The 25,304-nt window shown below is 36.2% G+C and overlaps 4 protein-coding genes across 6 annotated transcripts; 1 reads left to right on the top strand and 3 right to left on the bottom strand.

The window, feature by feature from the left end:
- Positions 1 to 446: 446 nt before the first annotated feature.
- LOC133814673 (uncharacterized) lies at positions 447 to 1,748 on the bottom strand. Its single transcript, XM_062247604.1, has one exon. The coding sequence runs from the start codon at positions 1,746 to 1,748 to the stop codon at positions 447 to 449; it is 1,302 nt and encodes a 433-aa protein (XP_062103588.1).
- A 725-nt stretch (positions 1,749 to 2,473) lies between these two features.
- Positions 2,474 to 3,351, bottom strand: LOC133814672 (glutathione S-transferase T3-like). The gene is made up of 2 exons (XM_062247603.1): positions 3,078 to 3,351; positions 2,474 to 2,970 (listed from the first exon to the last, which is right to left on the bottom strand). The coding sequence occupies exons 1-2, from the start codon at positions 3,349 to 3,351 to the stop codon at positions 2,474 to 2,476; spliced, it is 771 nt and encodes a 256-aa protein (XP_062103587.1).
- Positions 3,352 to 4,575: 1,224 nt separating this feature from the next.
- Positions 4,576 to 24,637, top strand: LOC133818422 (transcription initiation factor TFIID subunit 6-like). Of its 3 annotated transcripts, none has more exons than XM_062251281.1 (12): positions 4,576 to 5,006; positions 5,250 to 5,333; positions 5,632 to 5,733; positions 5,827 to 5,935; positions 6,253 to 6,356; positions 6,450 to 6,587; positions 6,681 to 6,776; positions 7,585 to 7,709; positions 8,260 to 8,392; positions 22,651 to 22,776; positions 22,854 to 22,965; positions 24,154 to 24,637. In XM_062251281.1, the coding sequence occupies exons 1-12, from the start codon at positions 4,881 to 4,883 to the stop codon at positions 24,525 to 24,527; spliced, it is 1,629 nt and encodes a 542-aa protein (XP_062107265.1). In that variant the 5' UTR covers positions 4,576 to 4,880; the 3' UTR covers positions 24,528 to 24,637. The 3 variants fall into 3 exon arrangements, with proteins under 3 accessions (XP_062107265.1, XP_062107266.1, XP_062107264.1); XM_062251282.1 differs by having other exon boundaries at positions 5,247 to 5,333; positions 24,307 to 24,637; XM_062251280.1 differs by having other exon boundaries at positions 4,578 to 5,006; positions 5,247 to 5,333.
- On the bottom strand, positions 24,581 to 25,304 carry LOC133818423 (uncharacterized). The gene has a single exon (XM_062251283.1). It carries the CDS (start codon positions 25,216 to 25,218, stop codon positions 24,805 to 24,807), a length of 414 nt encoding a protein of 137 aa, XP_062107267.1. The 5' UTR covers positions 25,219 to 25,304; the 3' UTR covers positions 24,581 to 24,804.

The raw sequence follows: 25,304 nt of genomic DNA, 5'->3' as shown, positions 1-25,304 counted from the left end.
GGTTGGACCTCCAAACATGATTATGCCTTGTACAGCAGCATGAGCAAACCCTATCTTAGTATTTCTTCCAAATAGAATGAGAACTATTTATTTTTCAATTTCTTTATTTGGTTGCTTTAGAGCATCTCCAATGCAAACTACCCCAACATTGCCTAAAATGTCTAAATCAACTAAAAAATATAATTTTTTATTTTCTCTCTCATCCACATAACATATTTCTTAAAAATACTCCAATGCAAGCTACCCTAAAAATTGCCAACTATGGTCCCCACATTTTATTATTTAATATATCATTTTATAATTATAAATATTATCATACTAACTTTTTTAAATTCATATATTAATATAAATAAATAGTACATGATATTTAAATTAGACTAAATTTAAAAAAAACTTATAAAATGACATAATCGTAATTAATCAATATAACATAATTAAAAAAAAAACTAATTAAAATGATTTCCAAATTTTGACCATATGTGTTCCACCAAGTCTGCTTGAAGACTGCGATGAATATTTCTATCACGAATTTCAGCATTTCTTTGTAGCATTGTCGGGAATTCGGAAATAGGTCCATGCAATACTTCAACTGTTGGGGTGTTTGTAGGGTCGTCATCATAATTAAAATCAACCAAACTCTCATATGCATCTCTTTCATCCTCGACAATAATATTGTGCAATATGATACATGCATACATAATATCTTTGAGAACATCTCTTTGCCAAAAACGTGCTGGTCCTCGTACAATAGCAAAACAAGATTGAAGTACTCCAAATGCTCGCTCAACATCTTTACGTACCGCTTCTTGGCATTGAGCAAATAATTTTCTTTTCTCTCCTTGAGGTAGTGGGATAGTTTTAACAAATGTACCCCACTCTATATAGATACCATCTGCTAGAGAGTACCCCTTGTTGTATTGTGTGCCATTTATTGTAAACTCAACTCTTGGAGCTTGCCCTTGTAAGATTTCAGTGAATAATGGGGATTGATTTAACACGTTCAGATCATTATTGGATCCCGGAACACCAAAAAATGCATGCCATATCCAGAGATCTTGTGATGCAACTGCTTCGAGCATGATTGTTGGCCTGCCGTGATCACCTCGCGTGAATTGTCCTTTCCATGCAACTGGGCAATTTTTCCATTCCCAGTGCATACAATCAATGCTTCCCAACATGCCTGGAAAACCACGCACCTCCCCTATTTGAAGTAAGCGACGAATGTCCCCAGCATTGGGCCGTCTTAAATATTCGGTCCCAAAAATATCATTCACTCCTCGAACGAAATTGATTAGACATTCAATAGCAGTAGTTTCACCAATTCGAACATACTCATCAACATAATCGACAGGCGCTCCATATGCTAACATTCGCATAGCAGCAGTGCACTTTTGTAATGGCGAAAGCCCCCTTCTACCGACTGCATCAAACCTCGTATGGAAATACTCTGAATGATTTTCTAGAGCTTGCACTATGCGTAGGAATACATGTCTACGCATTCTAAATCTTCTTCGAAATTGATATTCTGTATACACCGGTTCATCAGAAAAGTAGTCATCGAACAAACATTGGTGTCCTTCTACATGACCTCTATCAATGTGGGCTCTCTTTCTTCCTTGTCTTGTTGAGCTACCCCCATCCATGAGCACTTTGAAATATTGATCATCATGATCGTCAGTACACTCTGCAATTATGATATCCTCTAGACTCATATTGTCGTATGGATTCGGAGAATTTGGCGAATCCATTGTTGAACTTAGAGTATATGATATTTGGGAATGAAAGATGAATGAAAGAGTAAAATGAAGGATTGAATGGAGAGTTGAGTAAAAGGAATATTGAAATTTGGTATTTATAGACATGGTAGCCGTTTAAATATAGCCGTTAAAATATAGCCGTTGAAATATAGCCGTTAAAATATAGCCGTTAAAATGTAGCCGTTAAAATATAGCCGTTAAAATATAGCCGTTGAAATGTAGCCGTTAAAATGTAGCCGTTAAAATATAGCCGTTGAAATATAGCCGTTAAAATATAGCCATTAAAATATAGCCGTTAAAATATAGTCGTTAAAATATAGCCGTTAAAATGTAGCCGTTGAAATATAGCCGTTAAAATATAGCCGTTAAAATATAGCCATTAAAATGTAGCCGTTGAAATGTAGCCGTTAAAATATAGCTGTTGAAATATAGCCGTTAAAATATAGCCGTTGAAATGTAGCCATTAAAATGCAGCCGTTAAAATATAACCGTTGAAATATAGCCGTTAAAATGTAGCCGTTAAAATGTAGCCGTTGAAATATAGCCGTTGAAATGTAGCCGTTAAAATATAGCCGTTAACATATAGCCGTTAAAATATAGTCATTAAAATGTAGCCGTTGAAATATAGCCGTTGAAATATAGCCGTTAACATAAAGGATAATTTATTTAAATAAAATAAAATACATAATAATGCGGTTGATAAAAATACATAGCAATTACAACTTCAGGATATTATTCATAATATAAGTACACAAGTTTTCATGATTTTTCTTTTGTTCACGAGTCATATGCGACGTGTCCATGATGAGATAATCCATGTATTTTGTCATCCTATTATCTTCTGCCTCTTTCTCCTTTATCGTCGCCTCTTTCTTCTTTATCGCCACCAATTTCTCCAATGCAGATGCTTTCCGTTCACTAATCTCTATAAATCTAGCATGTGTGTCTTTTTTTTCCTTCCCTGTTCTCTTTGCTGCCTTTTGGCCAGTAGGGCTCACTTCACGTACTTCATCATCACTGATGTCTGCATTGGAAGAAGAAGTAAATGCCCCTGTATCTGACACCTTTGTTCTCTTACCACCTTTTGGTTGGTACATTGTATTCCATTTCGGCTCATCCTTTAGCAATCTCCACAAGCAGAAAATTTGAGTTGTTATTTTCAGATTTGTACAATTGATGTGCATTCTCAAGAATTTGCTCATCAGACCAACCACTGTGATGTGCTAATTGCTCGTTTATAACATCCATTGAATCGCGCCACCTTTTGATTCATCTTGTTCCAATGGTCTTTGCATTGCCTTCCAGTCCTTGCTTGCTCACCTTTTTGGTTGGTGTTGAAGTAATCTGCGATTCGAGCCCAGAAATGTGTAGAAGTCTGGTCATTCCCCACAATGGCATCCTTAGATGTATTAAGCCATCCACTTATCAGAAGTATAGTGGCTTCCTTGCTCCATTTGACTTTACATTTATGCCTTGATTCATCTTCATTATGTAGAACTACATTTTCCAACCCTTCAACACTATGTTCGGGTTGGGTTTCAGAGATAGATGTTGATGATGTTTCACGATTCAAATCAATACTAAACTTTTCCATACTTGGCCTATAATTTCTTGAAACCATTTTGGGTTGGTGTAGGGAAGGCATATGAAATGCATACGGTAGTGAATTTATTGGTGTGAAGAATGGAGCTTGTTGGGGTGTCTCAATAGAGCCAAAATTTTGGTAAGGGTAAAAGGACATGGGATAATTTTGAGAATTTGGAAAACTTTGGTTAAATTGATAATATTGAAAATTTGGATTTTGAGGATTAGTAGAAGGACTATTTTGAAAATTTTGATTGAAATGAGAATATTGAAAATTTGGATTTTGGGGATTGATATGTGGAGAAAATGATGAATTTTGAAAATTTAGATTTTGGGAGTTGGTATTTGGAGAATTTGGAAAATTTTGGGAATCCATTGGTAAAAAAATAAATTTTGTGATATTGATAATTTGGAAGAAAAATATATGAAATGGTGTGAAATTGAATGAAATAGATGAGTATTTATAGAAGAATTTTTTTTAATATATTACCGTTTTTTACTAACGGATACATTTCCTATATATAATATATATAATTAAAAAAAATAAAAATAAAAAAAGCACCGTTGCCTCACCTTCATAATTAATAAGCAACTTTCGGCTACAATGATAAGCCATTTTTATATTTGGTTGCCTGTTAGAAAAAGTCAACAAGCCATATTTTTTGCAACGAACGTTGTAGTTGCTCTTATAAAGTGTTAGTATGACATTTTAATGAAGTGGCTTTTTGTTTTTTTTTTTTTTTCATTTTGGTAGAAGATTATTCCATAAAAAAATATGAAAAAATATCATTACAGTAGCATTCCATTCTATTCCTATTTTTATTACCATTTCCATTGGATTGTTTTCATTACTCCAACCATACATACCTTTAGCCTGAAATAAAGTATAAGCCATATGGGGTTCAACTTAACGGGCTTAATCTCTCATGTAAGCAAGAACTAGATAAATAATTGATTTTTACTTATTGTGGTAGACAATCATATTTAGTGTGGATGATAGTTGATTGGGTTGTCACGACTAGCTTGAAAATGTTTTTATCTTTTAGTTTAGAAAATATTTTTTCAAAACAAAAGTTGCCACACATTTTTTGTTTTTTATTTTTAAAAACAAAAATAATTAACAAACACAATTTTATTTTTACTTTTAAAAATAAAAAGTGACTATATAATTTTGTGTTTAAAAATTAAAAAACAAATTTTACAACCAAAATTTTTAACAAAAGAATAACAATTATTTATTTAATTATTGCTCTTATCTATGCTTAAATTTTCTCTAAATTTATTCAGTCACATCTCTCCAGCTTATCTGTCGGAGGGTCTGATCACTGATTGTTTGCCTGAACTGGGCAGGATCGATTTTCTTCGAACCGCTATTTTCCAAACTCCATTGCTCGCTCTTCACTAGTAAGCCTTTACCTTCTTCATCAACACTCACAAAATTTATATGTTAGGTTTTTTTTGTTTGTCGAGAAAGAAATTCTTCAAGAGAAATTTTGCTTGAACGTTGGTGTTAGTTGCTGGAATCATTGAGAGAGAATTATGAGCATTGTACCTAAAGAGAATATTGAGGTCATTGCTCAAAGCATTGGGATTAATAATTTGTCTTCCGATGTTGCTCTCGCTCTTGCTCCTGATGTCGAATATCGCTTGCGTGAGATTATGCAGGTTTATATATATATATATATATATATATATTATTTTCGTTCTTGATTGATTCTTATGGGTTCTTGTTCTGGGTATTGTTCCCCCCATTGTGCAATTATTATTATTACCGAGCTGGGTGAATAGGCTTTTAGTAGGTACTAGTGAAAGTATCACTATTTTTTTCTTCTGTTTTTGTTCCCTTAGTTTCTGTTAATTTAGAGTGGAGGAAGCAACGAAATCTTATTTCTCACGTTGCTACAGGAGGCTATTAAATGCATGCGTCATTCTAGGAGAACTCGATTGTCAGTAGATGATGTTGATGCTGCACTAAATTTAAGAAATGTGGAGGTGAGTCTCCAAATCATTACACAGATATGGTTTTTCTGGTTGTGGTTTTTTTTTTCTTTCGATTTAAGTGTAGTAGTATGAAAATTACCCTATTTTAGTTATTTAGTTCGTATTGGGAATGATAAAATAGTGTGAAAAGTACCCTGATATTGATATAGTGATTGCTTAGTTTTCTAGCTCAATGGGATTAATGATTGAAGTGATGATACATGATTTCTAGCTGTAGTGATTTAAAACTTTTGGAGTTTCCAATATCATCTGTAGCTCAATCTCATTTAGTGCGATCTTCTTGAACCAGCCTATTTATGGATTTTCCTCTGGAGGCCAGTTGCGGTTCAAAAAGGCTGTTGGATATAGGGATTTGTTTTACATCGATGACAGGGATGTGGATTTTAAAGATGTAAGGAATTGCTTGAATATTTCATTTATAATACTTGTTAGCTGCAATATCTCTTTTGATGTTCCTTCCATGTTTCAAATTCTCTGAATATAGGTGGTTGAAGCTCCTTTACCAAAAGCACCTCTTGATACTGCAGTTTTTTGTCACTGGCTGGCTATTGATGGTGTACAACCTGCAATTCCAGAGAATGCTCCTGTGTCAGGTTTGTCCTGTATTCATGTATTTCCAATGATAGAGGTTAATTGCAATTGATGTTGCAAGCCAATGTTTTCAGCTCAATATGTTTAAGTTGGAATAAATCTTGATTCTGAAGATATTATCAAATCTTTGGTACATGCTGTGGTGAAACTACATTAAAATGATTGTTATGCGTGGCCACTTTATAGATATTTTTATTTGAATGTACAAAAGAATTAGAAACATTATTTATGTTGACCCAATTCGATTATTTGTTTCTATTTTTATTTTTTTAGCCCACTTTTCTGCCTGATCTTTTGATTTTTTTTTTCTTCCTAATAGTAATTGCAGCTCCTTCTGATGCCAAAAGGTCTGAACACAAGGATGAAGGAGTTGCTGTCGACATTAAATTACCGGTTAAGCACATATTGTCTAGGGAGCTTCAGGTAGATTTCATACTCTCTGCTGTTATGTATAATTTGTTTTTGTTTGTTTGCTTTTTTTTTCTATTTCACATGTATTTTTTTTCTTGCTTGCAGCTTTATTTTGATAAAATCACTGAACTTGTTGTAAGTAAGTCTGATTCAGTTCTCTTTAAAGAAGCATTAGTCAGTTTGGCTACAGACTCAGGACTTCATCCATTAGTTCCTTATTTCACATGCTTTATTGCTGATGAGGTGATAATTCTTGTTTTGCCTACATGATTAACATAAACATATAAGAGCATCATATTTGGCTAACTGCTACTCTATGCTCTTGTTATTATTTAGGTTTCTCGTGGCTTGAATGATTATCATCTTCTCTTTGCTTTGATGCGAGTTGTTTGGAGTCTGCTCCAGAATCCTCATATACAGATAGAGCCTTATGTAAGTCAACATTTGTTTTGTGCCATGTTTTGCTATGTAAATATTTTTTTGTTTGTTTTATTTTAACTGTATTTCAACTATAAATGTGGCATATGTTGTTTAGGATTCTTTTCTGCAACACTTTGTGAATATGACAATTGTGTACCAGGATATAGCATGTGCAACTTGCTGAAATTCAGTAGAGATCGCTGATGTTGCTACAATCCTGATTGGATAAAAATTTCTGCTGCTAATGAAGTTGAACCAACCACTTGTTCTGGTCTTTTATACAATCTGATATATACATATTCACACACATATACTACAGAAGGATTGGGATCTGTATTAAAGCCAAAAGAAAAAAAGACAGAATTCTCAAACAATAATGAACTATATATTGGCAATATTTACTCCTCATGCTGCTCAGATATGCTAATAAAAAACCCTTATTTGATAGCAGTCAAAAGCAAATTCATATACTTCAATTTTTTCTTGGATATTATCCTTTTTTTTTTTTTTAAATTCTTACCATTGTCCCTTTCACCTATTATATTCTCCAGTCTCGACTACTTTTTTTTGAGGTTGCATTTTTTTCGTAAAGTAATCTAAATTTTCTGCATTGATATACCTCAATTATATATTTCAGTCATGTTTATTAGTTCTTGCATAGACTCTGAGGCCGCCTTCTTTCAATCAGTTTTTGATTGTGGTTCAAACACCTCTTGCAGTGGTAATGATGGGCCTCACAGAATTGAGTTTCTTTAGTTGTTAGTGTAAAGGTTGTATTATCTCTGAATCTGAGAAAATATATTTTTTTTCTCCCTGCCAGTTACATCAATTGATGCCACCTGTGGTGACTTGCCTTGTAGCAAAAAGGTTAGGGAATAGATTTGCAGACAATCACTGGGAACTTAGAGACTTCACAGCGAAACTGGTTGCTTCAATTTGCAAAAGGTATTTTCTGCACTTGAGTCGACCTTTCTTATTGATAGTACAATAAGTAATAACCTGCAGCAAGAGTTATATTTCACATTTGTTTTGTAAATGTTGCATGCTTGATTGAATTCCACGAAATTTGTCCCTTGGCGAGCTAAACCAACCTTTGGCAGGATCTCCATTCTCTTAGTTTCTATATCAAACCCTTCGTTGAACATTTTATTAATAATAAAAATTATTATATGTATACACAATAGGGAATTAGTTTTACCTTTGTCACTTTTATGCCAAGAATGGATTGTTACAGATTGGATGTCATGTAATGACCTAGTTATATTTCTGCTAAAATTAGGGTGTAAACTTAGGTTTCTTTTCTACTTTTAAATATCATTTGAGAGGGGCTTCAGCCATTTCATCAACACTGCTGACTTACCAATATTAATGGTGTTCCTTCCCTTCAATTTACCATTCAAACTGTTTTGTTTTTGAAGATTAACATTGATTGTCTATGGACAGGAATGAATGTTCTTATAGAAGAATAAGTTTTTCATTTTTTATTTATTTGTAGATTTGGGCATGTTTATAACACTCTTCAGACGCGTCTTACAAAAACTTTGCTCAATGCATTTTTGGACCCAAAACGGGCATTGACTCAACATTATGGTGCAATTCAAGGGTTAACAGCCCTAGGACCCAATGTGGTATTTTCTCACGCTCTTTGCAACTTAAAAAGAAATGTTCATTTTTGTGACATATAGATATTTATATATTTAATCTCTTTTTGGTTGAAATTGCTATGTATGTTTAAATATTCTTCATGAATGCATCTTGAAGCCTAATTAAACTGCTACTCTTTCATGGCTTTGACTAGTAACTATTTAGTTGAGATACGTTAGGAGAAAGAAGAGTGCGAAGGAAGATTACAAGTGGTTTTTGAAAGATATGTAATAAGAGAGATGATTCCAATTGTTGCTTCATAGCAATGAATCGGTTTTTGTTACGTTCCTTTTTGAATCCCACAACTTTTGGTCTGAAAAAAGTATTGAAATAATTTGAATTAAATGCCATCTCTTATCTGAGAGAAAAGAATTGAATTTTGTGTATATATTATTGAGTACTGATGCATATATATTATTGAGTACTGATGCACATATATATACACCAGAATTCTATCCAAGGAAACTATACAATCAGAAAACTAGAATTAAAGAAAACTATACAATCAGGAAACTAGAATTAAGTTAAGTGACAGCTAATTATGTCTAATTTACAGCTAACACTCCCCCTCAAGTTGGAGCATATATATTAATCATGCCCAACTTGTTACAAAAATAATTAACTTGAACTCCATTTTAAAGCTTTAGTGAAAATGTTTCCTAGTTGTTCTATAGTCTTCACATATCCTGTAGAAACCAAGCCTTGTTGATTTTCTCAATAACAAAATGCAATTAATTTCAATGTGCTTAGTTCGCTCATGAAACACAAGATTAGATGCAATGTGAATAGTAGCTTGGTTATCACACAACTTTGCTGGTACTGAAGTCTTAAGTCCTACTTTAGTCAAGAATTGATTTATCCACACTATCTCACACAGATTGAGACAATCTGCATTTGAAAAGCATTCAATATGAGTATGCCCATAATTTGCATACACGATACCATGTCCGGGTGCTCCTTTCAAGTAACACAAAATTTGTTCTAATGCTGCCCAATGACGAATTGTTGGAGATGCATAAACTGACTAACTACACTGACCGAATATGCAATGTTAGGATGAGTCACTGGAAGATAATTCAGCTTTCCAACTAACTTTTGATTTCTCTCTGGATTTTCAAATAGTTCCCCATCTCTTGTAAGGTGAATGTTAGGAGTCATTGGAGCACTATAAGGTTTTGCTCCCAATTTTCCTATCTCAATTAATAAGTCAATGACATATTTTCTCTGAGATAGGAAGATACATTTTTCACTCCTTGTAACTTCAACGCCAAAGAAATACTTTAGCACACCCAAATCCTTCATGTGAAACCGAGTATGAATAAAAGACTTAGAGATGAGATTCTTGTAGTATCACTTCCAGTGATAACAATTTTATCTACATACACAACTAACAAAATGACACCAACTTCTGATTATTTGTACAACACAGAATGACTAGTCTTGCTTTTCTTCATACCAAACTTTTCAACAGCCTAGCTGAACTTTCCAAACCAAGCACGGAGACTCTGTTTCAGACCATACAAATATTTTTGAAGACGACAAACTTGCCCATACTCTCCCGGAGCAACAAAATCAGGAGGTTGCTCCATATACACCTCCTGAAGATCACCATGACGCAAAACATTCTTGATGTCAAGCTGATGCAAAGGCCAGTTGGAAGTAGCTGCCATCGAAATAAACAACCATAGGTTTGGGCATAGCCTTTAGCGACGAGACGGGCTTTCAAACGAGCAACTGAACCCATTTGCATCCTATAGTCCGTTTTCTTGAAGGCAAATCCACCAAGTCCCAAGTACCATTGCCATCTAAAACATTCATTTCCTCTATTATTGCATTATGCCAACTAGGATGAGATATGACTTGACGAAATTTTTTAGGAATAGAGACAAAATCAAGGGATACAATAAAAAAACAACAGGAAGATGACAAGTCGTTATATGAAACTAAGGAAGAAATATGATAAGTACACTGACACTTACCTTTGTGCAAAGTAATAGGATGCTCATCGCTCGGGACTGGATCTATTGATGAAGGAGTAGGTGCTGGATATGAATCTGTAGGTAGGCGCCTGGAGTAGACATGAATAATAGGATACTTGGGAGGAGCTGGTTCCAAGACAGGTTTGTATGATGTGATAGAATATACCAACAAATCATCATCCTCCCCTGACGAGCAAAAATAGGTGATGATGGAAAGTAAGGTGCGTCTTCTGTAAAAGTAACATCAATTGAGCCAAGATACTTGTTAAGACTAGGACAATAACATCTATAACCTTTCTTAAGACGAGAATAACCAAGGAAGACACACTTCAAAGACTTGGGATCTAATTTGGTCACATGTGGACGAACATCGCGAACAAAACAATTGCCACCAAAGATTCTAGGATCAACAGGAAACAGTGACTTGTTGGGAAAAAGAATTTTGTAAGGGATCTTACCATGAAGAGCAGAGGATGACATGCATATAATCAGAAAACATGCTGTAGAAATGGCATCGGCCCAAAAAGGTTTAGGAATATGCATTTGAAATAAGAGGGCCCTTGCGGTTTCAAGAAGATGCCTGTTCTTATGTTTTGCTACACCATTTTGGGATAGAGTATCAACACAAGAAGTTTCATGAAGCATGCCATTTTGAACCATTTAAGGTTGAAATAAAACAGATGTATATTCTTTGGCGTTATCACTTCGCAAAGTACGAATGTAAACATTAAGTTGAGTTTTAATTTCCGCATAAAAGGCACAAAATAAAGAAAATAACTCTAAACTATTTTCCATTAAATATTACCAAGTTACACGAGAATAATCATCTACAAATGTAACAAAATACTGAAATCCAGGTTTAGAAAAAATAAGATAAGGACCCCAAACATTAGAATGAATTAACTCAAAAGGAACACTAGCACATTTATTGACTCTAGTACTCGAACTAAGACGATGATGTTTTGCAAACTGACACGATTCACAATCTAACGAAGACACCTTACTTTATTGTGGACAAAGCTTCTTGAGCAAAGTGAGAGATGGGTGACCCAACCTACAATGAGTCTCGAAAGGAGAAGTGACACTCTAGCAAGCAATAGAAGTTGGCAGCAGTGTGTCTAGAATGTAGAGGCCTCTAGACTCGTGTCCTTTACCAATAATCTTCCTCGTCATAATATTCTGAAATAAACAAATGATCAGGAAAAAAAGAGACGCAATTGTTAAGATTACGAGTGAGTTGATTGACAGAGACTAAATTAAAGGATAAATTAGATAAATGTAAAACAGAAGACAAAGGAAGCAAATGATTAGGATTGATAGTGTCAGATCTATGAACTAAAGATGATGACCCATCAGCTAAGGTAATGGTGGGAGTGGAAGCATGTGATTGAAAAGTAGAAAAAAGATGAGAATTACTTGTCATATGATCTATGGCACTAGAATCAATGACCTATTTGGAGGATGAGGAAAGAAGACTCGCGTGGATTTACCTGAGTCAGTAATAGCAATAACAAATGAATATGAAGACTTGAGAGACTCCTGATACTTTGAGAACTTAGCAAACTCATCGCCAGAAATAAGAACTGATGTATCAGAGGCATCATTAGTGGAGGCAACGTTAGCCAAGTGTTTTTGCTGATTTTGTATTGAAATTTTTTATCGTTAAACTTCGTATGGCTAGGCTTTATACAATATTTGCATACAATGCATCTAGAATCCAATGTTCGAGGATCAAATCCTTGTGGTCCACCACCGTTGTTTCCACTACGATTAGGTGATCTCCCAGTAGCATACCAAAGCATCACTAAGCGGAACAGATGGTGGAGGACTTTCTGGGCAGAGAACGCGACTAAAGACGTCTTGTAACGAGGACATCTCAGAACCCAAGAGAATTTGTGACTTAGCATACTCAAAATCAAAAGATAGGCCAGCAAGAAAACTCATGACAACCATCTTCTCCCGCTTGATTTGTTGAACCTTCACATCGGGCCTGAAAGGCAGCAATACATTAAGCTCCTCATATATCTTCTTGAACGCCATAAAATAGTTGATAAGAGACTGATCTTGTTTTTCTACACGGTAAAAGGCTTTGCAAACCTCATACATGAGGGATAGATTCCCTTTGTCAGAGTACTAAAATTCTAAATAATCCATTAGTTCTTTAACAAATTCACAGTGATTGATCAAGCCAATTACCTCACTATCAATAGAATACCGAATCTGAAGGAACATGCGAGCATCCTCTCTAAGCCATGTGAGATCATCTTTCTGTTTCGAGGATCATCAGTCAAATGAGCATCTTTTTCGATACTTCGTAGATAAAGACGAATATTTACTCCAATCGAAAATGTTTGAACCATTGAGCTTATGGTCAGTGATTTTAGACATCACCGACACCACATTCGTCACAATAGAAGATTTTTGCTCAGCCATAGCGCCGAAAAAAAGACAAGGCAATGATAGTATTACCAAGGGAGAACCACAACAAAGAACCAAGAATGTAGTTGGACAGGCGGTGAGAACAAATTGGGACTCCAAAGAGGGTTTTCAAAATGGAAGCCTAATATGTGGTTATGAAAACCCAAAAGAAAACCAAAGTTGAAACAAAACCCTAATTTTTAATGGCTCTTGATACCATGTTATTTGAGAGAAAATAATTGAATTTTCTGTATATATTAGTGAGAAGTGAATATATATATATATATACACATCTAGAAATCTATCTAAGGTAACTATACAATTAGGAAACTAGAATTAAAGGAAACTATACAATTAGGAAACTAGAATTAAGTTAATTGACAACTAATTATCTCAAATTTATAGCTAACACCATCATGCTCCCCTTGCATACCTTTGTCTCTTCACTTTTGAATTGCTATTGAAGTTACAAAGATGGGAATAATGACGTGGCTTCTTCGTCTAGTCTTAACATTTCTTTTTCGGGTCCATTTCCACTCTGCATTAATTCTCAGTCCCAATTCTGTCAAATTGTTGGAGTATGTAGAATATGAAGTTGGCCGATTATGGAAGGTGGAAGGATAGGTCTTAGAATATGATAAGTCTTAGATTGGAACTTATTCTAATAACTAGTATTTACTCTATTTCAGTTACTAGGGATTTGTAGTCTTTTATTTGTATAAGCTTGTGTATAAGTACCTTGTATTCTATTCTATCGGAGATACATAAAGAAGAGTTCATATTCTCTAGCTTCATGGTATAAGAGATATCCTTGGCTCCTCTGTTTGCCTCTGTTTTTCATTAACCAAAACAGAACTCCTGCTCATCTGAATCCTTCAACTCCAGTCACTCCGCTCCAATCCCAAAGTATTGTCATCCCATTGACTAGTCACAAACTCAATGGTCACAATTATCTTTAATGGTTTCGGTCCGTTATAATGTTTACCAGTGGCCGGGGTTATGACGACTATCTAACTAGAGTTGCAGAAAATAACTTTATGATGTCTTGGCTTATCAACTCTATGACAGCCGAAGTCAGCAAAAATTTTCTCTACAAAACGACACAAGATATCTGGGAGGCAGCCTGAGATGCATACTCTAGCCAAGACAATACTTCTGAACTATATTATGTGGTAAATCTCCTCCATGATCTTCGACAGGGAAAAAGCATCGTTACCACGTACTTCTCCCTAAGTTGATGCTGGTAGCAACTAGATCTCTTTGAGATATATGAATGGAAGTGTCCAGATGACAGCAACCAATTCAAACATATCACTGAGAAAAGACATGTCTACAAGTATCTTTCGGGACTTAATAAGTCCCTTGATGAGGTGAGAGGTTGTATATTCAACTTTGAGCCTCTACCTAGTCTTCGGGAAGCTTTTTCTGAAGTTCGTAGTGAGGAAAGCCATCAGAAAGTGAGGGCAATCTGAACTTGCAGTTGGAATAGATGGATCTGCCTTGGTGGCTCTCCACGATCCAAACTAGACCAACACAACCACTTAAAATACTTGTGGAGTTTCCCCACACAATGATAATTGGTATAAGTCGGCTATAGAAATACTTGAGATTGGTAGAAATTGTTATATTATTACGATGACTACAAAATATTCCAACATAAATACCAAATCAAATCTATTTCTAAATATGGAAACTAAATATACACATGATTTCTTATTTGTTAATACTTCCCCTCAAGCTTGAATATAAATGTTGACAAGTCCAAGCTTGTTTGTAAAGGAAATTAAATACTCTTTCAGATAATCCCTTGGTAAGAATATCTGCTAGTTATTTGTCTGTGTGCATGTATCTAATTTTGGTAACTCTTCCATTAATTTTCTCCTTGATAAAGTGACGATCCACTTCCATGTGTTTTGTCCTCTCATTGCTAGCGAGAATAAAACTTTGATAGTGTTGAGTTTAGCAACTGCAGCGAATGTTGCAGTATAATCAATCCCATAGGTTTGTGTAAACCTTTTGTAAATCGTGCTTAGTACCTTTCGGTGGATCCACTTGCGTTATACTTGACAGTAAACACCCATTTGCATCCTTCTTTTTCTCAGGTGGTAATTCCACTAATTTCCAAGTCTCATTTTTCTTAAGGGTTTTCATCTCTTGACAAGTGTTTGTCTCCCCCTGAAGCGAGGTGGGAGAGAAGTATGAAGGGTTTTCAAAGAAATTGACATCTCTGGAGATGAAGATTTTCTTTGTAAGAGGGCAATAGCACTGATAACCTCTTTGAGTGGGAGAGTAACCAATGTGGACAATCTTAATGGCTTTGGGGTCAATTTTGGTGTGATCCTTAGGATGAATATGGAAAAAAGCGGTACACCCAAATGTTTTGACAGGAAGAGTGTTTGAAGATAGATGAGGATAGGAAGACTGAAGAAGAGAGTATGGTGCGCGAAAGCCAAATTGATAAGATAGGCCGCGGTAAGGATAACATCTCCCCAAAGGTACTTAGGAATGTGCATAGTAAAAAGTAGGGCTCGGGCAACTTTTAAGAGATGACGATTCTTACGTTCAGCAATGCCATTCTGTTAAGGGGTATCGACACATGAACTTTTATATCCATAGCTCGGAGGGTTACTCGAATCTTTCGTTTTTGTACTCCACTCGTTCCTTTTCGGGTAGGTAGGGTCCTAAGATAGAATTGAAATATTGTGTGCCATTATTTGTTTGTAATATACGAATAGTAGGGGTAAACATTTGATCCGAAAAATCCGCAAACCCGACCAAACCTGACCCGATTAACCCGAATTTTTGCAAAATCCGTCAAATTCGAGTGAAATCCGATTTGAACCCGACATGGTTCGGGTTGGGTTCAGATTTCGAAAAAATTAATGCTTTTTTAAAAAAAAATTACCAAGACCCAATTTGTAAAAATCAACATTATCAGACTAACAACAAAGTTAAAAAAAACATGTGAAAAGTAAAAAAAAATTCAAAAAGTGAAAAAAAAGAATTTTGAAATTTTTTTACCAAGGCCCATTTTTGGCCCGAAGCCCATTTTTCGACCAATCCCACCCAAAACCCGACCAAGCCCGAAACCCGAAATCACCCCAAAACCCGAAAATTTCGGATCGGATTCGGTACCACTTTCATCCACTTGAAACCCGCAAAACCCGAATCTGATGCACCCGAAACCCGACCTGTGTGCACCCCTAACAAATAGATATCTGAAATTTTGTTTGAATCATGCTATAAAATTTTTAAAACACATGCAATGTATCAAACTTGTGTTTGAGGAGATATACCCAAGTAAGACGTGTGTGATCATCAATAAATGTGATAAACCATCGATGACCATGGGAAGTAGTGACTTTTGAAGGTTCCCACAGATCACTATGAATTAAAGAGAAAGGGCTAGTTGGAGTATAATGTTTTTGAGGAAAAATAGCCAGTGTGCTTTGCCAATTGACAAATATCACATTGCAAAGAACTATAATTATTATTGAAAAATAATTGTAACGCCTTACTTCCTTAGAGCCGTTACTAAGTGAGTTTAAAACGTGCTTTTAACTCGCTAATCGAGATTTTAAGATAAACGTGTAATTAAATCATAAACAGAGACATAAACTTTGAAAATAATTTCATTTACTGAAATTCATAAAACAATTAACATTTGGGATCCCAAAATACTGTATATAAATATTTACAACTCAAAATATATTTAAAGTTGACTAAACGACAAAATAAGATTCTTTACAAACAACTTCCATAAATACCCCTGGCCGTGGCAGCCAGGCAGACCAGACATGTACGCGTCGCGTCACGCTCTCCATACTCATGGTCGGTTGACTTTCTCCTTGCCTTTATCTGCACCACAGAGCACCCGTGAGCCGAAGCCCAGCAAGAAAACTCCACATAAACAGAGAACATACGCATATGAACCATTTAACATATAACCAATTTGTCCATAAACTAAACACATACGGCCATGCCGTCTCAGGCGCTTTACCAGGCCCTGGGTTGCGGTCTACACCGTAAGGATATCCCAGATATCCTTTAGGGTCTTACCCTGGCAACTCGCACTCCGCGTGCTAAACGTTGCTCTCGGCCCCTTGCCGTTCTCGGCCTTCGCCGTTCCCGGCCTTCGCCGTTCTCGGCCCTAGCCGATCATTCACATATATGCATACACAGCATAATTTAAACATATACTAACACATTCAATGGGCTACACCCAACACATAATCATATAGGACCGTGCCTTGCAATACAACTATGGGGCCTCGCCCTGCTCTATGGGTACAACAGTTCTCTTACCTGTGTCCCGAGCTTCTTGAGCACTTAGTCCTCGAGCACGGTCCTCTAATCCGAGTCGCTCCGAGAACCTAGTCACAACACACAAATAGCATCCCCATTACTAACTGATTCAAAAGCGTCTCCTGGAACCAAACCCGAGCCCTCAGGACCTCCTGGAACCCCACACAAAGTGGCGGAAGCATCCCCCGAGCCCCCTGGGCAAAAGCCTAAAAACCACAATTTTCCCCTGCCCAGAAATGGCCTAGCGCCGCGGCGCCCTCCAATGAGGGCCGCGACACCCAGAAGGGCTCCCTTCCCCTGAAGCTACCTAGCGCCGCGGCGCAGAAGAACAGGGCCGCGGCGCCCCTTCACAAACCCAGAAATCTGGGTTTCTCCCAACGTTTTCCCCGAGCCAAAACATCCCCAAACCAACACTAATGCATACCTAAGTCCCAAATTCAATTCAAAACCCCCAAATAAACAATCTAACAACCCAAAAACATCATCAACCAGCTCAAACACACAATCAAACCTACAATTCATAATTTGGTTTAAAACTTCAGAAACTTAAACCAAGCCTTTCAAAACTTAAACCTCCCTTTAAAAATCTTAAACCATACTAGATAAAGACTTTCAAATATGCATGGAATTCATACCTCAAGATGAAATTCGACCTTGAGCTACCACCAAATTCACTTCCAAGCTTGACACCCTTTGATTCTCTAGCTGAATTCTACAATTGCCAAGCCAAAACCCAGCTTTCAATATTCAACCTAACCTCCAAAATCAAACTTGCAAGAAACTAAAATTCAGAGATGATGCCTTACCTCTGGACAAATCTTGGCCTAAGCTTGACTCTAGCTGCCCCAAACTCAGCTTTGAATTCCTTCTTTGATCTCAAAAAACTCAGCTCCAATCTCAGCCCTAGACCCCTTCTTCCTTTCCTTCTTGCTTCTTCTCAAACATTCAGCAGAATTCTTGAATTTGTCTAAGTGTAGAAAAACGTGAATGACTATCCTTCAGCCAAGGTTATCCCTTCCTAAAGCCTAATTACCCAACTACCCTCATTTCTATTTTAGTCTCTAACTAACCCTCAAGGCACTTTAGTCCTTTCCTTAATCCCTTGCAAAAATACCACTTTCACACTTAAAGTAACTATCCTCAAGAGTTATCTATAGTTATCCAAGTTACTAAAATACCATTAACCATTAATTAATAATCCCCAACTAAATTTATAATAATCCCGAGATACCCCGAGACTCCTCACGAGCCGGGTATAAAATCCCGTTGTGACTTTAAGCGGAATAGCTCTCTAGGACCGTCCCGGAACGTGCATCACACAAGTATATCACCATTATATCAAATATATCACATATATTACATTTATGCCCTCAACGGACTAAAATTACCAATTTGCCCCTAACAACCAATTGAGACTCACATGCATATTTATTTCACCTAAACATGCATTCTAACCACATATTCATTAAATTCACATAAATTAATACAGTATAACAATTATTACCCTCCAGGCACACTAATCAAGGCTCCAAGCCTTATTAGCAAATTTAGGTCGCTACAATAATGATGGAAACAAATGTTTTAAATGTGAAAAACTTGGATGACCAAGTTGATAATGCCATAACATAATTTTGCTAGAGTTTGAAACAGAAACATAGTTTGTTGTAGAAACAGAGGTATAAGCCAAACTAGATGAACTAAGTTGTTGTATTATTGGTTGACGATTTTCAAAGAAATAAAGTCAACCATGAATTCTAGCACTGCCAATCGTCCTCCCAAGGATAGTTCTTGAAATTGACAAGAATTGGGAATAAATTTAGCAAGGCAACGGCTACCCGTCAATATCGGCCATGGTGTGATCAATGTAAAAATCCTGGACACTACAAGGAGATTTGTTGGAAGCTTCATGGAAAGCCATTGGATTGGAAACCAAGACAAGATTGTGCTAGCCACAACCATATGGTCTCCACGGATGCTGGAATAAAATCCCAAGTACCCTTCTCTCAAGATCAACTCAACATTCTTAAATAGCTACTCAACAGGCCATCTCAATCAACCATGACTCTGGGTTCATGGGGAGTCACTCAACAAGGAAATTGGGGGCATTCCGAGAATAATAACTACTCCCTACACGTTGCACAGTCCTCTTCCACTCTTTGGATTGCAGATTCCAGTGCCTTCGATCACATGACAGGTGACAAGTCACAATTTTCTCCCAACTCAGAATTGTCATACCGTTCTATAACTAGTAGTGCTCATGCCAAAGTAGCAAGAACAAGAACCATACATCTCTCTTACACCTTGACTCTTTACTCGGTTCTATTTGTCCCTGAAGCAATCTACTTTCAGTTAGCAAGCTTAATAAAGATTTGAATTGTGCAACTAAATTCTTGACCAACTTTTGTGTGTTTTAGGATTTGGATTGGGGCAGACGATTGGGAATGCTGAACTGTGTGCAGGCTTATATATCCTCAAAGTAGACAATTCCTCCTCATGTCATGTCCTTAGTCTCAAAATGTCAGTTGTGAGTCTACTAAAGATAGTGCAATTATGTTGTGGCACTATCAATTAGGTTATCCTAATTTTATGTATTTGAAACATTTGTTTCCTTCATTGTTCAATAGTAAATCTGAAAGTGTTTCAATGTGATATTTGCCAATTTTCAGAGCATAGTCGTAGTAACTATTATCCCCACCCTTATAAATCCACTTATCCTTTTTCCCTCATCCATGATATTTGAGGACCTACAAAGATTTCCAACATCACGTTGCCTAATGGTTCTTATTGTCAATTTTTAAAAAAAATTCATGCTATGGTTCTAACCCAATTCCAAATGAATATTCAAGTACTCAAATCTGATAACGCAAGAGATTTCTTCAATTCAACTCTTGCTCCTTATCTTTTGTCCAATGGCATTATTCATCAAAGTTCATGCGTGAACACACCACAACAAAATGATGTGGTAGAGCGCAAAATAGACATTTACTTGAGGTGGCTCACTCTTTGCTCTTCACTTCTAATGTTCCTAAGAGATTTTGGGGGAAACTGTGCTTGCTGCAACTTATCTCATCAATAGGATGCCTTCTAGGATACTCAAATTCAAAACTCCTATCCAAACATTCCCAATTGTCATCTAGTTTCCCAAATTCCTCTTGTCTTTGGCTGTTGTGCATTTGTTCATATTCATAGTCAAAATCGAAGTAAATTGGATGCAAGAGCCACCCAATGCATCTTTCTAGGGTACTCACCCAACAAAAAGGGATACAAATGCTATTGTCCAATATCTAAGAAATTCCTTCATTCCATGGATGTTACCTTTGAAAGCCTTCCCTACTTCTCCAAATTTGTGATTTAAGGGGAGAAGTCTAGTCATGAATCATAAAATTGGGACTACCATTATTCATAGAGTTAAATCAAAATTTGCCTAGTACACAGATACTACATTCATCAAGTCCAAATCTTCAAGTGTCTAATCCAACTCTCCTAGAACAATCATCAACTAGTCCTACGTCTCCACAATTTGAACCTCCATTCCAGTCCATTCCTCTTCATACCCCTGACAGTAGCATCAAGGTCTACACAAGGTGGCAAACATATGATCAGCCTAGCCACAAGTCCAATTCGGGACCAATCAATCCTGATATTATAATCTTGAATCTGCTATTGAGTGTGATTTAGACTTAGACAAGCCAATTGCTCACAGAAAAGGAGTTCGATCATGCACTCAACATCCTCTCCAAAATATTTTTCATACTCAAGTCGGTCTCAGAACTTTAGCGCTTTCATCTTGACTTTGATCAGACACAGATTCCCTAAACTATTCAAGAAGCTCTATTGGTTCCTAAATGGAAGGCTGCTGCTCTTGAGGAGATTCAAGCCCTTGAAAAGAACAAGATGTGGATTATCACTGATCTACCTCCTAGAAAGAAAACTGTGAGAAGTAAATGGATATTTCTAGTGAAACAAAAGGCTGATGGAAGCATAGAAATGTTCAAAGCTTGTTTGGTGGTTAAAGGCTTCACCCAATCATATGGAATTGACTACTAGAAGACTTTTGCTCCTATAGCCAAATTGAACACAGTTCGTATCAGTTGCTATGAATCAAGATTGGCCATTGTATCAATTAGATGTGAAAAATGCATTCCTAAGCAGAGATGTATGGAAGAGGTGTACATGGATATCCCACCTGGTTTTGAAAGTAACCATTCAAAGCACAAGGTTTACCAACTTCGCAAATCCCTGGGCTCAAACAATCACCCCGTACTTGGTTTGAAAGGTTTGCTAGAGTTTTGAAAATAGATGGTTACTTCAATGTCAAGCTGATCATACTTTTTTTGTTAAACACACTACCGATGGTAGAATTTCTATGCTGATAGTGTATGTTGATGATATAGTAGTTGCTGAAAATGATGAGAAGGATATTATTCATCTAAAGCTCTTGCTTTCTAAGGAGTTTGAGATTAAGGATCTCAGGCACTTGAGGTACTTCTTAGGAATGGAAGTTTCTCATTCCTGTCATGGTATCTCAGTTTCCCAAGAAATTTGTATTGGACCTTCTAAGAGAAACTAGGATGAGTGGGTGCAAACTCGTAGAGATACCCACGAATCCTAACACTAAATTGGAAGCTCGTGGTGAAGGTATAGATGTGGATAGAGGGAGGTTCCAGCACCTTGTGGGAAAATTAATTTATTTGACTCATACTCACTAAGCTTTGTTGTCAGTGTGGTCAGCCAATTTTTAAGCAATCCCTCAAAGAGTCACATGGAAGCTGTCTATCGAACTCTAAAATATCTCAAAAAGCTCCTGGAAAGGGACGCATGTTTAAGAAAACTCTCAATCTCTCACTTGTGATTGATACTGATGTCGACTGGGCAGGGTCTCCTATTGATCGAAGATCAACTTCTTCATATTGTTCTTATGTATGGGGGAACTTAATGTGGAAATTGACAGATATTTTATAAGCGAGAAAATAGAACGCAAGGTAATCTCTCTTAAGCATGTTTGTTCTCGTCGTCAGACTCGAGATATTCTCACTAAGGCCCTTCACCGTCCTAATCATCAAGAACTAAGTTCCAAACTTGGTTTAAAAGGTATATATCATCCAACTTGAGGGAGAGTGTAGAATATCAAGTTGGCCCGTTATGGAAGGTGGAAGGATAAGTCTTAGATTAGAACTCATTCTATTAACTAGTATTTACTCTATTTGAGTTACTAGAGATTTGTAGTCTTTTATTTGTTTCAGCTTGTGTATAAATACCTTGTATTCTATTCTATCAGAGGTACATCAAGAAGAGTCTTCATACTCTCTAGCTTCAGAGTATTTGTGGAATTTTTGGCCCATTGTTTAAATTTTATTATTGACTTGGAGCTTACTATCGTAAGCTATTTTGTGAAATATCTTCCCATTTGCAGTTTATTTATCTATCCCTGTTTCTAGATTGGCTTTTGGTCAATTTATATTTAATTTGAAATGCTGATGCATATCACATGTGTACTTTTCTTATGCGATTTTGAGCTCTTTGTGGTGTTTTACAATCAGGTTCGACTTCTTATGCTGCCAAATCTTGAGCCATATCTCACACTTCTTGAACCAGAGTTACTTCTAGAGAAGCAAAAGAATGAAATGAAGAGATATGAAGCTTGGCGTGTTTATGGAGCCTTGCTGGTGAGATCTCCTATTTTGCTGTATTTTAGTGGGCAAAATTGCTAAAAGGAAAACTAACAAGAAAATACATTTTTCAGCATGCAGCAGGTCATTGTGTTTATGATCGGCTCAAGATCTTTCCGTCTTTGCATTCTCCTGCTGCACATGCTGTATGGAAAGAAAATGCAAGAATTGTTACCATCACTCCAAGTAAGGTTTCTTTTTTACTTTGTCATTGGAGATGCCATTTGAAGTTAAAACTATTTTACTTTTTTAAATGAGTATGGGTACAATGTGTTTTTGCCAAGTATTATTTTGGTATCTTATTTTTTCAATAATACTCATATGATACCCTGCATTTTAAAATCATACATGTTTGGTACCCTATACTCAAATTTGATAAATGAAATTTTATCAATATGACTAAATTGTCATCGGTTATATATAATTAAGTAATTAAATTTGAACTCAAATTTGAGAGCAGTTTGATTAAATTGGTAAAATTTTATCAATTAAATTTAAGTTTAGGGTATCAAATATGTATGATTCCAAAATATAGGGTACTAAATATGTAAGATTTTAAAATACAGGGTATCAAATGAGATACCAAAATGATACCTTACAAAAACACAGAAACACAGAGTACCAAATAGTACCCTCTTTAAATTCAAGCCTTAAAGTCCACATTACTTAAGATTATAGTTATTTAATATATATGTACTTAAAAAAAAACCAAACCATTTGCTGCCTGGGTATGTAAGCACAGACAATAAGATGCATATGGGTGGGGTTTTTTTTAGCTACCCACGCATCTCATTTACAGGGCAGTTTTTATGGTGAGGGATGATTTTATCATTCATTTTTACTGGCAAGTATAACATGGTATCTCCCTGTTAAGCTGCAATGTAGTTGATATTGTTATGTTTGAATCCAAATTAGTAGGATGGGGTACAAGGACAAAAGAGCAAATCTCCAGTAATTAGACACATAAGAATTGCATTTTTTAGTTCCTAAAGCTATTGTTTGGAAAGTTTAACAAGGTTGGATAATTTTTACCATGTGATTTTATTATAAAATTATTGAGGAAATTGAAATAATTAATCCAACAACTTATTTAATGTACTTAATTCTATCAAATTAATTTTATTCTATTCTATCCCTATCTTCATTGGAAAAAAATTATTACAATTTTGTAACTAATTTGTTTTCAAATAATTTATTATGAATAAATGATCAGTTCATTCATTTTCTATAATTTTTTTCTCATAAATATTTATATATTATAAATTCAATTCAATTATAGTTTTCCAACTATGACCAATCAGACTGTTAATATTGTTTCTCAAGACTAGTGATTTTAATTTATCATAATCTAACTGCTATGTCTTAATAATTAAGATAAACGCAAGACAATCATGGACGAAGTGGAGCAGCCGCCGCTTAAGAAAATGGCTGCTGATGGCCCCATTTGTTCACCATCATTGAATTCATCCCCATCTCACCTGCAGGGTGAAACAGCTGCTGTAGCTAATTCAGGAGATTCCAATGCAGGTCCATTGCCATCCTTAGTACTGATGTCTGATGAGATTGTTTTGGACAAAAAAGGTCGAAGGAACGCGGTCAATGGGCGACATCTAAAAGCATCAGCCATGCTTGCACAGGTCTGGAAGGATGACTTGGACTCTGGGTCTCTCCTGGTAAAATTGTTTGAGCTCTTTGGAGAAAGCATCCTTTCCTTCATCCCAGCTCCAGAAATGTCTTTGCTTTTGTAGCCATACATTGTTTTGTAGCTTAAGGCATAGCCATAAAGATTTCTGTTTGTAGATAGAATAACTCTTAACTTTTGTATTAACTTTTTCAATGAAAATCATCCGTAGCCGTAGCTGTAATCGCTTATTCAAATTACACCCAAAAAAGAAAGAAAAAGGAAAAAGGAAAGAAAAGAGAAGCAACAGGCAGGAACACAAAAAATTAGTAACATATAAACTCTTGAACAAACTCAATTATAGTTACTGCATCAGGCTGACTGCAGCATGCTTAAAGTTAAGATTAAGCAACCACTTTACTGGTCTCACGTTCAACAGCTTTCTTGAGGAAGCTGTCTTCTTCCAACACCATCTGAACAGGCAAGAATCCCATCCCGTTAGCCATGGCCAGCATCATTCTCTTGGTCTCTGCCTCAAACTCTTCCAGTTCGATTGTGCCGCTTGAATCGTGATCAAACAGCTCAAACAGCGAGTTGTAAACCTGAGCAAGCTCACCTGGCTCGGGTTTGACGTCAATGCCGTAATGAGTTTCGAACACCCTTAAAGACTTGAGCTCCTTTAACATCTCAGCATAGGAAAGAATACCATCATGGTTGGTATCAAGGTCAGCAAAACGATCACAGATGAACATGTGGAATGCTTCTTCATCTTCCACAAAGTTGACAATGGTGGTGGCATCCAATACTTCTACACTCATTTTTCTGTTATTGCGGTTGGTGTATTGTACCAATTAAGAACTAAAAGTGAAGCAGGAAAGGAAACTAGTGTTTGTTTTGGTTTTAG

Source organism: Humulus lupulus, chromosome 2 (assembly GCF_963169125.1).
Source record: "Humulus lupulus chromosome 2, drHumLupu1.1, whole genome shotgun sequence".
NCBI classification, from domain to species: domain Eukaryota; kingdom Viridiplantae; phylum Streptophyta; class Magnoliopsida; order Rosales; family Cannabaceae; genus Humulus; species Humulus lupulus.
The sequence above is the reverse complement of the archived record's forward strand: the minus strand, read 5'-3'. Positions and strand labels throughout refer to the sequence as shown.